The 14,681-nt window shown below is 41.3% G+C and overlaps 1 protein-coding gene across 1 annotated transcript; it reads left to right on the forward strand.

The window, feature by feature from the left end:
• The first annotated feature begins 12,128 nt into the window (after positions 1–12,128).
• On the forward strand, positions 12,129–13,905 carry LOC116198992 (subtilisin-like protease SBT1.7). Its single transcript, XM_031529276.1, has 2 exons — positions 12,129–13,014; positions 13,340–13,905. The coding sequence occupies exons 1-2, from the start codon at positions 12,321–12,323 to the stop codon at positions 13,405–13,407; spliced, it is 762 nt and encodes a 253-aa protein (XP_031385136.1). The 5' UTR covers positions 12,129–12,320; the 3' UTR covers positions 13,408–13,905.
• Positions 13,906–14,681: the final 776 nt, after the last annotated feature.

A 14,681-nucleotide genomic window follows, 5' to 3' on the forward strand; every position in this document is an offset into this window, starting at 1 on the left:
GAAAAACCCAACATTGTCCAGAATAGGTACAGTGCCAATGCCATATATGAATGGAACATAGATGGGCAGTCTGAGTACAACATACTCAGCGTCTTGCAGCAAATGACAATGGTGTCAAATGCTTACAAAACCCAGACGTGACTGTCAGACCCAGCCATAGCACACATGCTTATAGCAGGGTTCACCGGCCAATTGAAGGGATGGTGGGATAACTACCTTTCTCCCTTCCAACAAAATGAAATCCTGACCAGCGTCATGACAGATGAATCTGGTGAGATCATCTGGGATGCTAACAACGAAGACATCCCTGACGCCGTAGCAACTCTAGTCTTTGCCATCTCCCAACACTTCGTAGGAGACCCCTCTCACCTCAAAGACAAAAACCTAGAGCTGCTGTCAAACCTAAAATGCAAAAGACTGTCTGATTTCAGACAGTACAAAGATACCTTCCTCACTAGGGTCATGTCTAGGGAGGATTGTAACCAGCCGTTTTGGAAAGAAAAATTCTTAGCAGGTCTGCCAACCTTGTTAGGAGAACAAGTCCGAAACGAAATCAAATCCATAAATCATGGCCAGATACCTTACAAAGAACTGAGTTATGGAGAGCTCATCAGCTTCATCCATAAAGAAGGTATCCGAATGTGTACTCAGCACAAACTCCAAAAGCAATTGAAAATTGAAAAGGCCCAGACCAGGAAAGAGCTTGGCAGCTTTTGCCAGCAATTCGATCCCTCTTTTCAGGTCGACAAAAAGGTCGAAAAAACCATAACCTGCAGTGGGGACTGCAGCAGAAAACATAAGCCCAAACATTTCCATAAAAAGTCCAGAATTCCCTCAAAACCACAGACCACTGATAAGGATAAGGGAAAATCCAACTCCCCCTTTAAGTGTTTCAAGTGCGGTAAAACTGGCCATACCCAGAGGTATTGTTACCTCAACAAAAAGATTCATCAGCTCGAAATTGATGATGACATAAAAGGCCAAATCTGCAATCTGTTGATAGAGTCTTCTGACTCTGAAACGGACTTCTCAACTGCTAGCGAAGAAAGTCTGCAGTTTGATGAATTAGATTGGTCGTCCGATGAAAAATCCATAAATGTCTTAACTAAGGATCAGGAATTCCTGCTTGGAATAGCGGATGAAATCCAGAACCCTCTGTTGAGAAAACAATATCTTGAGAAGTTGCATCAGGGCAATCTCGAAGGCGAGACCAAAACCCCTAACTACAACCTCTCTGAAATCCTTAAAAGGCATGATCAAAAGCGAGCTCATAAAACCTCGTTTGATGCCCAAAAGGAAATCGATAATCTCAGGAGTGAGATTGTTTGTCTCAAGTTTGAGCAGCAGCAGCACTCCACCATAATTGGACGCTTGGAAGAGCTCTTTGCTGAAGCAGGAAGCTCTGGACAAGTCCTCATGGAACAGGATAAAAACCCAGAGGAGACTCTGGCCCGGGATCAGACAAAAAATGACCAGCAAAAAACCAAAATGATATACAGGACGGGGAAACAGACTGTATGGATCGTATTTATACGTCATATATCCATAATATCTGTGCCCTCATCGATCATCCTGTATCCTCTGTGTTGTATGCATATTTCGACAGGCATTGCAAGAGAGTTCCTCCTTGCGATAAAAAAAACCCTGTTTTATGCATATAAACTCCACTTTAAAAACCCGAGGAGATTATGGGCTAGTCATTGGCCATTATCTCTACCAAGAACCAGTGATGGTCGATTTAAACATAAATTTGCCATAACCATTGTTTCATGTCTACATACAGGAACATGGATTTCCCCTGGTTCGACCAGGTTGACAGTGGCTCCTCCTCCAGGAGCAAAAAACATAATCATCAGAATCTGCCTCCAAAAAAGCGATTCTGCATAAAGTCCAGCCTCACGGCTTGGCGGCCTGATCACAGGCAACAACTCATCTTGGACGATTTATGGGCTTCCATAAAGAATCCTCAAAAGGGTGAGGAATCCATGAATGCATTGGTCCTTCACATGGAGGAACAAGGCAACAGCAAAGCATCCTTGCAGCAGGAACTTTGCCTGAAAATCGATTCGCTGCAACAAGAGCTATCCCTCCAAAAAGCTCAGACTCAAGTTTTCCTCCAAGACAGGTTAGCTGAGTTCGATAATTTCACAGAGCACTTTGCAGAAATGCAGAGAGAAAATCATGCTCTATTGAAAAAATTGAAAAAGAGTGAAAAAAGGAGAGGTATTCTTGAAAAAGAAAATGAAGGCTTTAAAAAAGAAATCAAAAGCCTCTGTGCGGAAAGAATAGAAGTCTTAGAATTTTCTGAGTCCTGCCTCAGAGAAAAGGACGCTCTTGATAATGAAAATAAAAGATTAAAGCAGGATTTGGAGTCCCTATCAACTCCATCGATAAATCAGTCGTCTATACTTCCCCTCATCGGAAGTATGACTGAAAAAATGTTTTCGAAAAAACCCATTGAGGTAACTCTCAGTGGCATTTTCCCTCGAGCAGGAGAGATCCTGTTCCTTTCAAAACTTCCTGATGATATTGTCTTAAAAATTTCTGAGACGAGTCTTCAGGATTTTACTACAACCATAATTTCCTTCTTTCAGAGACTCCTTCAGTTCTGTGCTTGCTCACAAAAAGGAATTGACGGATGGTTTTGGAATTGGGAAAGAAAAAACCATTTTCAAAATGATTTTCCACAACCCTGCAATCAACACAGTGAAGATGATGCTTTTGAAAGAGCTGACATCTTACTCATGGATGGTTGCAGACATGTCCTGGAATTCTCGATCCCCAGGATAAGTTTTTATGTTTTCCCTTTCAAAAATAAGTTTTTTAAACACCATTTCGATTTCTGTGATCTCCTGAAATACAGAGTTCTCAAATCCATAATTATGAGACCAGAGGATGAACATCGGCCAGAGTATCAGTCCCTTTTTGGGAACAAAGCTTGGGACCTCATCAAGCAAGTCCCTGCACCGATCTTCTAGCCTCTTCATCAGCATTGAATCTTCTCCACCAGAGTGGATTTCCCCCATAAAAGTCCAGCCTGCTATACATTACATCTTTATCTCTCCGGTAAGTTCCAGAAGTGTTCTCACCCCAGAGGCGAAGTTTTGGCCAGCAGATGGACAAATTGTTACTCAAATAAGCAAGTAGCGAGCTTGAGTTCAGGTAAACGAATGGCACTGGCGTAAATACCCAGAGCATATTCTCCAGTTCTCAGGTACGTCCCAAAGGGTTTTCCTGCATATCTCCCTCATTGACATGCCGATCCAACCAAGGTTCAGCACTCGTCATGATTCGATTCTTGACAAGTTCAACGAGGAGTTTTTGTCGGATTCCCAAAGATACTATTGCTAGCCCCAGCAACCGAGAGCGTCCGCCCACTGTTTCAGACACGTGGATCATTACCGGACAAAAAACCTTTCGGCAGAAAAGGCTAAGCCCCGACATAATCAGCGCAATCTCCGGAAGCGTCCCACCACTACTCACAGTGGTACCATAACGGACAAAAAACCTTTCGGCGAGCGTGCCCGACATAAAGCAGCCTCCTGTCACTATTTGAGACAAAAAAGGTCACTGTAGCTACAGTATATTCCCACTGGAGTCAACAGTAACCCCGCATGTGAGTGCACAGTGTAAAGCTGCACAGCGACAAGGCATCCACCACTGCCTATAAGAGGCCTCTTCCTCCAGCATCGAGGGGGGACTCACATCCGCAACACATAATTCTCTCTTCTTCTCTTCTTTCTTCTGATATGTAATCATCCGGCTCCCATAACCCGGATCCTCCAACCCCCTTTCTGTGTGTAAGTTTCAGTGTAAGCATGGATTGAGTCCTTTCAGACTCATTCCTTCTTTTCTTTTTCTTTTCATGTTTTCTTTTGTTTTCTTAAACCGCATGTACTCCCTTCAGCCCATCATGGGCTAAGTGTTTGAATAAATCTTCCATGTTGATCTTACTTTTATCTTGACAGTCTATGCATATCAGATCCTTGTTCTTCCTGTATTCCATGGTTATCCCCTACGTTGAGGTCTTGGGTGTAAATGGTACGCAAATGAGGTTTTGGAGGAGGTTTTGAGGAGACTACTATTTTGTTGAAGGGTAGTTTCCAAGTTATGGTATTTTCAGTGAATTTGAGAGCCTTTTCTTCCATGAAAAATTGGTAGAACCAATCCCAGAAAATGATGTTTTTCTCATTTTCATTCATCCAATGGATCCAACTGTTTTGCATTATGGTCTCTACATATTTTTGGGTAAAGACTTCGTGCAGCCAGTTTTTCCTTTTTTCATTTTCTTTGGAGCAGAATTCATTCCTAAGGATGGCTGAGGCTATTGAAAATGATTTCTCAATCACATAGATCTCAGGGTTATGATTGATTCTGGTTGCATCAGTTATGGATGAGAATGTGGGTGAAGGTCAGAAGTAATGCAATAGGCTCTAATGTCCATCCAGTCGCTCTAATGGACCCTACACATTCACCGTTCATAGGAACCCGGGGGGAAGTCCTAAGGTGTCCCCGTTTTGTAAGTCCCGACGGTTAGGGCAGTGTTCAGGGGAAAAATTGGATGCGATGGCCCGGTAGTGTTATGAACACCGTCTAAGTAGATGGAGGTTATCGGCTGGAGTAGAGTTATCCTTTGCATTATCGTTCGTCTAGGTACAGCAGTTGGGATAGGAGATAGATCGATAGAGAGTCTTGCTGAGTTGGTCCATTAGAGCGACTGGATGGACATTAGAGCCTATTGCATTACTTCTTATGCTAGCATCAGTTCATTGTGATATTGGATCTAGACTTCTACAGAGTCCTACGCTATGGCTGCCTAATTACTATGTTTACCAGCTTCAGTTCATTGTATAGGATATGCAAGAATACACTATTGAAAGAACACTACATGAGTTTCTACCAGCCATGAAGGCGGTCCTAGATGATATGACCTACGAGTTCTACTGGATCTGAGGATCTAAACGGAATAGACATCCTATCCCCACCTATTCTTGGCTTTGATACCATTTACACCCAAGACCTCAACGTAGGGGATAACCATGGAATACAGGAAGAACAAGGATCTGATATGCACAGACTGTCAAGATAAAAGTAAGATCAACATGGAAGATTTATTCAAACATTTAGCTCATGATGGGCTGAAGGGAGTACATGCGGTTTAAGAAAACAAAAGAAAACATGAAAAGAAAAAGAAAAGAAGGAATGAGTCTGAAAGGACTCAATCCATGCTTACACTGAAACTTACACACAGAAAGGGGGTTGGAGGATCCGGGTTATGGGAGCCGGATGATTACATATCAGAAGAAAGAAGAGAAGAAGAGAGAATTATGTGTTGCGGATGTGAGTCCCCCCTCGATGCTGGAGGAAGAGGCCTCTTATAGGCAGTGGTGGATGCCTTGTCGCTATGCAGCTTTACACTGTGCACTCACATGCGGGGTTACTGTTGACTCCAGTGGGAATATACTGTAGCTACAGTGACCTTTTTTGTCGCAAATAGTGACAGGAAGCTGCTTTATGTCGGGCACGCTCACCGAAAGGTTTTTGGTCCGTTATGGTACCACTGTGAGTAGTAGTGGGACGCTTCCGGAGATTGCGCTGATTATGTCGGGGCATAGCCTTTTGAGCCGAAAGGTTTTTTGTCCGGTAATGATCCACGTGTCTGAAACAGTGGGCGGATGCTCTCGGTTGCTGGGGCTAGCAATCATTCTGATGAGAAATCACTGTCGCCTTGTTCCCTGTGGGACTCTGATGCAGACGAAGCAGTGTTCAATTCTTTGAGCTCCAGGAGGACCTGACTGAGTCGCCCTATGTAATCCTCATCAGTTTTTGCTGCTGAAAGGAAGGACGAAGCGCGGGCTTTGACCTGGAGAAAGCTTTGGTGGTCCACTTGTGCCTTGTCTGAGACAAGAGCATTACGGAACCAACTGAGAACAAATTGGGAGTCAAGATGATCTACCTTCAGCTTAACCCACCATTTGCATTTGAAGATTCTGGCCAGTGTCTGCAGGCCTGTCTGTTGATCAGGCTTGTATCCGAAAGACCAATTATGAACCCATGATAATCCAAAGATCTGGTAGAATTGGAGAAGCACGAGGAAAATGGTTTGATTCCCTTGAGGTTTGAATCGGGAAGCGAACATGGTGTAGGCTTCATGGATTATGGGAGGCAGTATGTCTGGAATGGGACCCCAGATAGACCACCAGTGGGCGAACCAAAAGGGAAATATGGCCACATCTTTTGAATGGAAAAAGATCAGCCAAGTGTGTCTGAACTCATGGTTTTGGTACAAAAATGCATTGTACCATGCTTGCTGGTAATCCCAGTAGGAATACATAACATTATGGAGGAGATCTGACGAGAACCGGGCTTGGAATTTATGGATTTGGTATGGTTTTCCCTCATTCCATTCTCTCGGGTGGATCACTCTCAGTATTTTGGCTGTAGAGTGGGATATGGTGTTTGAGGAGCCAGGGACAAGGTGGTGTTTAAACTCAACTGAACCTGTATCACTCAAAATTTTCTCATAATATTCCCGGGTTTTTGAAATGTCAAATGGCCGGAAATACCAGTTTTCGGGAAACAATTTTGATGCAGCGAAGAAGGGGTTTTCATGGTAAAAACCTTCTTCCATAATCAAAACAGTTTGAAATAATGATTTTGGAAACCATGGTGCTGTTTTTGAAGAGCTGGTTTCCTTATCGGAAAATGTTGTGAGACTTTTTTCTGCTCCTTTGGCGATTTGCCTAGAGCTCTCTCCCTTGCTAGTCTCCAGCTCTCTCCCTTGCTAGTCTCCAGCAGAGCAGAAGATATTCCAGATAGCACTTGTGCTAATTCTGGTTTATCTTTTAACACTGTAATCCATTGCTGGACTACGGTATCATTATCAAGAGGAGAGGAACTCTGTTTTGCAAGAGTTTGTTTCTCCTTTTTGGGTTTAGGAATTTTACCTGGCAGAGTCTGCAAGCAGTTCTGCTTATCGATCTCCTGTTGGAGAGTCTGTCGATAGGTTTTTATCTGGCTATCAACAGTGATCTGCCCAATGGAGGGTTGGCCAGAGGCCTTATGGTGCGAGGATTGCTCCTCATTTTTTATCGACTGGCTGGGAGCCAGCTGTTTTGAGGCCGCAGCCTCTTTTTTCGAGGAACGAGTCCTCATGCTCATGGTGATACCTGCAGGAATTCTCTTGTCAGGAAATCAGGGAGACTGTTAGTCTCACCCCTTATGAATTCGATGTCAAAATCAAATACACTCAAGATAGCTTGCCACCGGGCAAAAATCTGTTTTGATGCAATGTTTTGAACATCCTTTTGAAGAACCTCTTTTGCAGATTTGCAATCAATCCGAAGTAAAAACCTTTGGTTTAAAAGATCAGATTGAAATTTAGAAATGCAAAGGACCACAGAAAGAATTTCCTTTTTATGGTTGAGTAATTCTTCTGGGTAGGGTTCTAGTGTTTTGATGTGAACTGAACAACCTGTTCATGTCCATTTTTGGATTGTTTCAATATTCCTCCGTATCCTTCATCAGAGGCGTCTGTTTCAACAATCTTTTTTGCAGATGGGTCTGCCAAGTGTAAATAAGGCAGAGTTTTGATTTGAAGCTTGATTTGCTTCACAATGTTGGTTTGTTCATCCGTCCATGGTGGAGGAGAATTCTTTAACCTATTATGGAGGGGTTTGCAGAGCTTACTTAGGCCAGGGAAGAAATCTACAACGTAGTTTAAACTTCCTAAGAACCTTTGTGGGGGCTCTCCCTCCCCCCTCCCCCCTCCCCCCTCATTCTTTCTTCTTTTTTTTTAGGTTAGCTCCAATCGGAGGTCACCCCCTCTTTCCCCCCACTTTTTCGCTGAACACTCCGGCGACCTCTCCTGGGGGTAGGTCGCTGGCAGGGGAACCCATAACGAACCTCCCCTACTATTTTGTTTTTCTTTTAAACAGAAAAAAGGGGCTCTCGACCTTGACAAGCTCGAATCTAGGTTCTTGAACCTAGGTAAGGGGTTTGTAAGCCCCGAGCTCGTCGAGCCAAGGGGTACCAGGGTTCGAAGCTTTCTCTCTATATGATCTAGGGGCTCCAAACCCCTAGTTTGACTAGCCCTAGGCTCACGAGTCCCTTACCTGGGTCGAGAGCCCTAGATGTGGTAGGAGAGGAGCCTTTGGCTCGTCGGAAGGGCTCTTGATCGTAGAGAGAGAAAGCTCAGGGCATCGGGGGTCGGAGCTTTCTCTCTCTACGATCTAGGGGCTCCCGATTCTTGGTTCGACAAGCCGAGGCTCATGAGCCTCCTGCTTAGGTCGCGAGCCCCAAGTGTGGTAGGAGAAGAGCCTTTGGTTCGTTGGAGCTCCAGCGAAACAGAGGAGGAAGACAAATAATAGTTTGTCTTTTAAAAAAAAATTGTTTAATTTTTTTTAAAATTAGATAATGGACCTATTTGATGTAATGTGTAACCAAATTGATGTAACATCGTCTATGTTTTAACAGTGCTAGCAGCAATATTAGATGGAAATAATTTGTGGGACCAAATTGATGATACAGAGGACGATGTATCAAAGGACCAAATCGATTTATCATATGGACTAAAATGATGCAAAATTTCAATTTGAGGGACCTTTACGATGCACAAAGGATCATATTGATGTAACCATGCAAACTGAAGGACCTAATTGATGTGTCAATGACCAAATTGATGCAACTTCCAAAACTAAGGGATCCAATTGATGTGGAAAAAAAAGTTAAGGACCCGATTGACGTAGCACCCCAATCTCATGGATCAAATTGCCTATTTACTCTTTTTATTTTTATGTTCCATTGATGTGTTGTTGATGTTCCGGGCCAAAAACAAACATTAAAAAAAAAAGATGTACATAGTTTTTAACTAAAATGTTTTGTTTAGAGATCCATAGACCCAATAAAATCACTCATTAACTCAATTTGTCATATCAATATTCGACTATGCACTCCTTCCAAACATTTGCATCTATAAGTACCGTAATCCGATTTCCTCCTTCTTTTTTTGGTCAGAAGAATGTCAGGGAATTTAATTGCTCTGACCTAAAGTTAATTGCAACAAAACAGCTTAATTATGATCACCACTATCCCCAAATATAATTAGTTAGCGGGTTTAGTCAGCTAATGAAATTTGCCACGCTTTGTATCGAAAGGGGAAAGAAAACTGGAAAAGATCAGGAGAGCATAATTTTGTTCCTTCATAAGGGATGAAAATCACGTGTAATCATCTCGACATTGAGGGGAAGTTTGGATCATTATCCGTCGAATCGCACATCAATCTACTCGGGAAGTCCTCTTTTTTCTTCAACTCCTTCTCTTTTCTAGGTCAAATTACAACTATTTGATGTGTGTTTGTTATATAAATAATGTTCAACTCAACTCAACTCAACTCCACTTATTTTCAATTCAACATCACAATCATTACTTTTTTATTTTTTAAATATTTTAACCATTCAATTCAATTTTTAATATTAAATTCTCTCAACTATTCATTACTTTTTCACAATTCAACAATACAATCATTACTTAATCATTATTTCTCTCAATTATTTATTACTTTTTCACACTTTTTCTCATAATTCAACAATACAATCATTACAAACCAATTAAAACCAAAACTCAACTCAACTCAACTCTCAATCCAAACGTACTCTAATTATTGCTGTTGAGCAACATTCCCGATATATTTTTCTTCAAACTCGTGGTCATGATTATACCATTGTTTGTTTCAGCTTTATCTGATTATAGTATAGAAATTGCTTGTATAGTACAATTATGAAGTCATATATTCCCGAATTTATAGTTCTTCCAATCATTTTCTTTCTAATCTTCTATTTTTTGGTTTATAAAAAGGAAGACATATAAGTATAATACAATGGTGCACTCCGTGGCAATATAATGGTCGAATAATGAAACGCTTAATTAACGCATAATTATTCAAATATGATACCATGTGGCATATGCAATAATTATTATTGTTATATTTCATAAGATAGGAGAAGAAAATATAAATATGAATAAAGAATTTCATTAATGAGAATTAAGTCCATGTTCTTTTTTTTTCTCCTTGTTTTTAAGTCATAATGGTGGTCCAAGTAAACTCCTTTTCTCATAATTCAGATATACTCCAACTCGAAATCATTGTTGGTATATCAAAACCTCTTTCGTGTTTGCTCGTTTTTGTTAATCAACTAAAGCCCATGTCACAAACTAAAAGGTTTCAATGAAATAGTGGAGGGAGTCTAGGGTTTACTTAACCACCTACAGCTCACGGAATCCATTTTAACACACTTACTTCAGCCGACATTACTTTATGGCACAAAATGCATGATCGGGTACGATTTTTCCCGGTGACCTATTAATTATTAACCATCATCATAGATAGAAAAGATCCCTCAGAAAAGCCATCTCTCTTCACGCCATTACTCATAAATGACCTAGCTACCTTAATTTTGGGATGAAAAGGGCATCTTTTATTTTCGAGGTGGGTCATGTAAGAAATTAAAATAGACATGTGCAAATTTATCCAAATTTGAATTATCTTGAAAACAATGTAGGAGAATATCCTTTATTGGACCACTTACACGGCCTATGGTCAGACTGACTTGTTCCGTGGATTGCAGGGTGTTCACGTGGACCGTTGGATTAGTTGGGCGAAGTCTGAACACTCTTGTTATAAAATAATAATAATAATAATAATAAAGAAAAAAGGAAGGAACTAATGCGGATGGTATAGCTCAAGTGCATATTTTTTTTTTCTAGGTTAGTCCATATATATGAGATCGGAGATCCCATCGACCACAAATGTAGATTGAAGTTACCATATGTGTATATGCAGGTAGAACATGCTCTCTGCATTGCCATGCATGTATTTACGGCACACGATATAATTACGAGCATCATTGAATTGTTGTTTATATTTGTTTTTTTGGTAGATAATTGTTGTTTATATTTTAGATGCGTCGAGATAAGTTAGGGACGTGGAAACATATAAACAACGTGTACATGCAAATTATAATTAGATGATATGGTCAAAGGGGAAGCAGATCGGACGAAAGACGAGGAGTTGGTGGATGTATATGTCTCAGTCACCACTCCTTGTCTTGAGGTATCTTAGTCAACAAAAGAATTAATGAGGCGCATATTGTCGGTAGTTCTTTTCAGGAGACTAACTTCAATTTGAATCGTCTTATTCTTTTATCGTACTCCGTATCCTAATTCCTGGCTATTTATGGAAGACCGTGCAAGAAATTCTCAATCGTCCTCAATAGTTAATGCGCTTTGCTCATCATCACACCTTATGTGCACGATAATATAGACGATCCGTGTTATATTCATGAGAGCGCCCGGTAGAGGAAAAAAATAATCTACAATGATGATTGAGATATATATTTGTTTGACACCACATTGCAAAGACATTAATAGTCCCCCACTTTTTTTTTTGTTCAATTTTAGTTCATGCCATCCATTTATGTGTGTGTAAATATATATATATATGTGTTAACAATTTTAAAATTACATACATATATATATATATATATATAATTATCCGTTGGAGGAAAACAAGGAAGAGTACGACCCCCGCGCTTCAACACTTCCATAATTGTAACAAGAAAAATCTTGCACGTTGAAATATAAATTTAATTTATGTTACTCGCTTTCCAATTGTATGCACGTGATCGCTCTGGCCCCCAAATCCACATAAATTTCAAACTAGAAAACGGTCTTTCATTTCAATTGAAAAGGAAAAAAAAGTTATATAGTACAGTGAGACATACTCTTGCTTCGTAAGAGATATCAAATTGCACAGTACAGCAACGCATACTTTCTTGTCGTAAGAGATTTTAAATTCGATATTCAAGTGGGACTACTTATACTTAACAAAAAAAAATCATTATGATATAAAGTGCAAAAGAACCTAATACTGCTGCTGCGTGTTACAGCGGAACTCTCTTTCAACAGAAATTACTTAAATTAGTACTTACCTTCCATTGTTTAATGGAAAGATATTTATCTTTTCACGTGATCAAAAAGCTCCAGCTATTTATTAATCTAAATCTACATCATTATCTCTCTCTCTCATCGTCTAGCTTGCCATAAGCTGTCCGTTTTTTGTCATAACGCAATCATTCATCCCCCGAACCCGACAACAACCCACCCTCTTCCTCCCATTCTAATATCTCCGTATCATTTTACACTACCTCCCCCATATTTATATATATAGGCAGCCCCTCACTCTGCTCTGCATCCATCCATCGCTCTCATTGAAGTTCGAGCTCCTCCGTTAAACGGAGAACCCAGCGAGGAGTAGTCCAATCATGGCGAAGACGGGGGCCTATCTGGTGCCCGTTCTCTTGGGCTTCCTCCTTGTGGGGCCCCTCAGCGTGTCCTCCGCCGCCGCTACGGAGACGGGGGACAATGGCAAGACCACCCGGCAGACCTACATTGTGCACGTGGCGGAGTCCCAGATGCCCCGGGCCTTCCAGCACCACGAGCACTGGTACGACGCCAACCTCAGATCTGTCTCCCACACGGCCGAGATGATCTACACCTACTCCACCGCCATCCACGGGTTCGCCACCCGGCTCACCGCGGCGGAGGCCGAGTCCCTCGCGACCCGCCCCGGGATCCTGTCTGTCCTCCCCGAGCAGCGGTACGAGCTCCACACGACCAGGACCCCTGAGTTCCTGGGACTGGGTGATAACTCGGCGCTGCTTCCGGAGGCGGACGTCGTCGTGGGGGTTCTGGACACGGGAATTTGGCCCGAGAGGAAGAGCTACAGCCATGCTGACATGGGGGACGTACCGTCCTGGTGGAAGGGTGAATGCGAGGCCGGGGCAAACTTCTCTACTGCAAATTGCAACCCGAAACTGATCGGAGCAAGGTTTCTTGCGAAAGGATACGAGGCCGCGGTGGGCCCGATCGACTGGTCCAACGAGTCCAAGTCCCCGAGGGACGATGACGGCCACGGGACGCACACCTCCTCCACGGCGGCTGGCTCCGAGGTGGAAGGTGCAAACCTATTCGAAACTCTATTGACCCCTGATTTAGCTAACTCCGCAAAGGGAGTTCAACATGAGAGACATAAAGACAATGTTCGTAGTCTACCAAAAAAAAAAGACAATATTCATCGATAATATATATATATATATATATCAAATACACAACAAATTCCATGACATAAGGATTCAATGCGTTGGAAATGAAAAATGGAATAAGCATTCATATATAACTCACACATCCGTCGCGCTCCAAACAGGCTCTAATAGAAAATAAACCCAGTCAGGTGTTTATATTTAGTTCTTGATTGCATGGCCAACTCTGGGACTATGAGCAGGCATATCCTCGTGCTGCGCCACCTTGCCCACACCTTCTTGTTGCATAGCATGGGACCCCGATCGATGAATATTGCTCCCTGTGACAAGTGATTTCATATCGCCGATTGTCTTCTCATCCTTGGACTTCAAATTTCTTGCTCTGACACGGCCCGTAATTAACTCATGGGAAAGGAACAGAATTAGAAGCAAAGAAAGAGCAACCATGAACCTGTCCCTAGCCATATATTGTAATGCTGACAAATGAAGGAGAAACTGTGAAAGCTTAGGAGTAGAAGATTTGGGATTTTTACTATGAAACTCATGGAAGTCATGTCCTCATTTATAAGCATCTGAGGAGTTGCTGGACGGTGCCAAACTCATTTACGCAAAGGAATATTCAAAATATGTTCTTTGGCCGTCATTCGAAAAAGTTTGTTCCAAAGTGATCTTGTCTGTATCAGTAATGTTAAGTTCGTCTGTTATTTTGTCCTGTAATGTTTGGATAGTGTTTGGATATATATTGTCTGATGATTCTTCATATTGTAATCAATTTTGTCCTGTGTTATACAATCTGTGTTTGTTATCAGTTCTGGCCAAAGTGTATTATGCAGATTGTTATAAGCAATATAATTTTCTCTTATCATCTGTGGCCAAAGTTAATGTTGGGCATATCAGTTATATAATGTTGTTATACAGTGCCGGCCAATATGAGCATATCAGTGTACAATCTTCTCTTGTCATCCCAAATTGTAGGAATTGAACAAAGTACATAAGCATAACCACTATTATGCATTGGCAAAGAACAAATTGCAGGAATTCAACAAAATATATAATCATAACCACTGTTCTGCATTGCCAAAGATATTGTTATGGAACATCCCGAATTGCAGGAATTTAACAAAATACATAACCATAACTTATGTGAGTTAATAACCATACTAATATTACAGGTCTTGTTGACATCTTAACACCTGAAAATATAACAAAAACTATATAGACCTTCTTCCATTAGACAGTAATGTTTCAGCACAACCAAAACCATAATCATGACATAGATTCTATGAGACACTTTTTCCAATTGAACTCCCTTGAGATGATTGCAGTCCTATTTTTTGTGCTTGCCTCTTTGCAATTTTTTTGAAAATATAGGTTCCTTTGGTTCTTCACGAAAGTCAAACAAATTGTATCCTTAAACTATTTTTCATCTTCAAATAGTTGACCTACAGTAAAAGTATGCCACTCACAAGTCGGTTTATATTAAAGGAATGTATATAACTTTCTGAAGTAACTTATGGGTTGCTTTTCTCTTAATGTATCTTCATCATCCCCAAACTCTAAGCTTGATTCACCAGAGTTAATGCT

The sequence above is a fragment of the Punica granatum genome, chromosome 3 (genome assembly GCF_007655135.1).
Source record: "Punica granatum isolate Tunisia-2019 chromosome 3, ASM765513v2, whole genome shotgun sequence".
In the NCBI taxonomy this organism is placed as follows: domain Eukaryota; kingdom Viridiplantae; phylum Streptophyta; class Magnoliopsida; order Myrtales; family Lythraceae; genus Punica; species Punica granatum.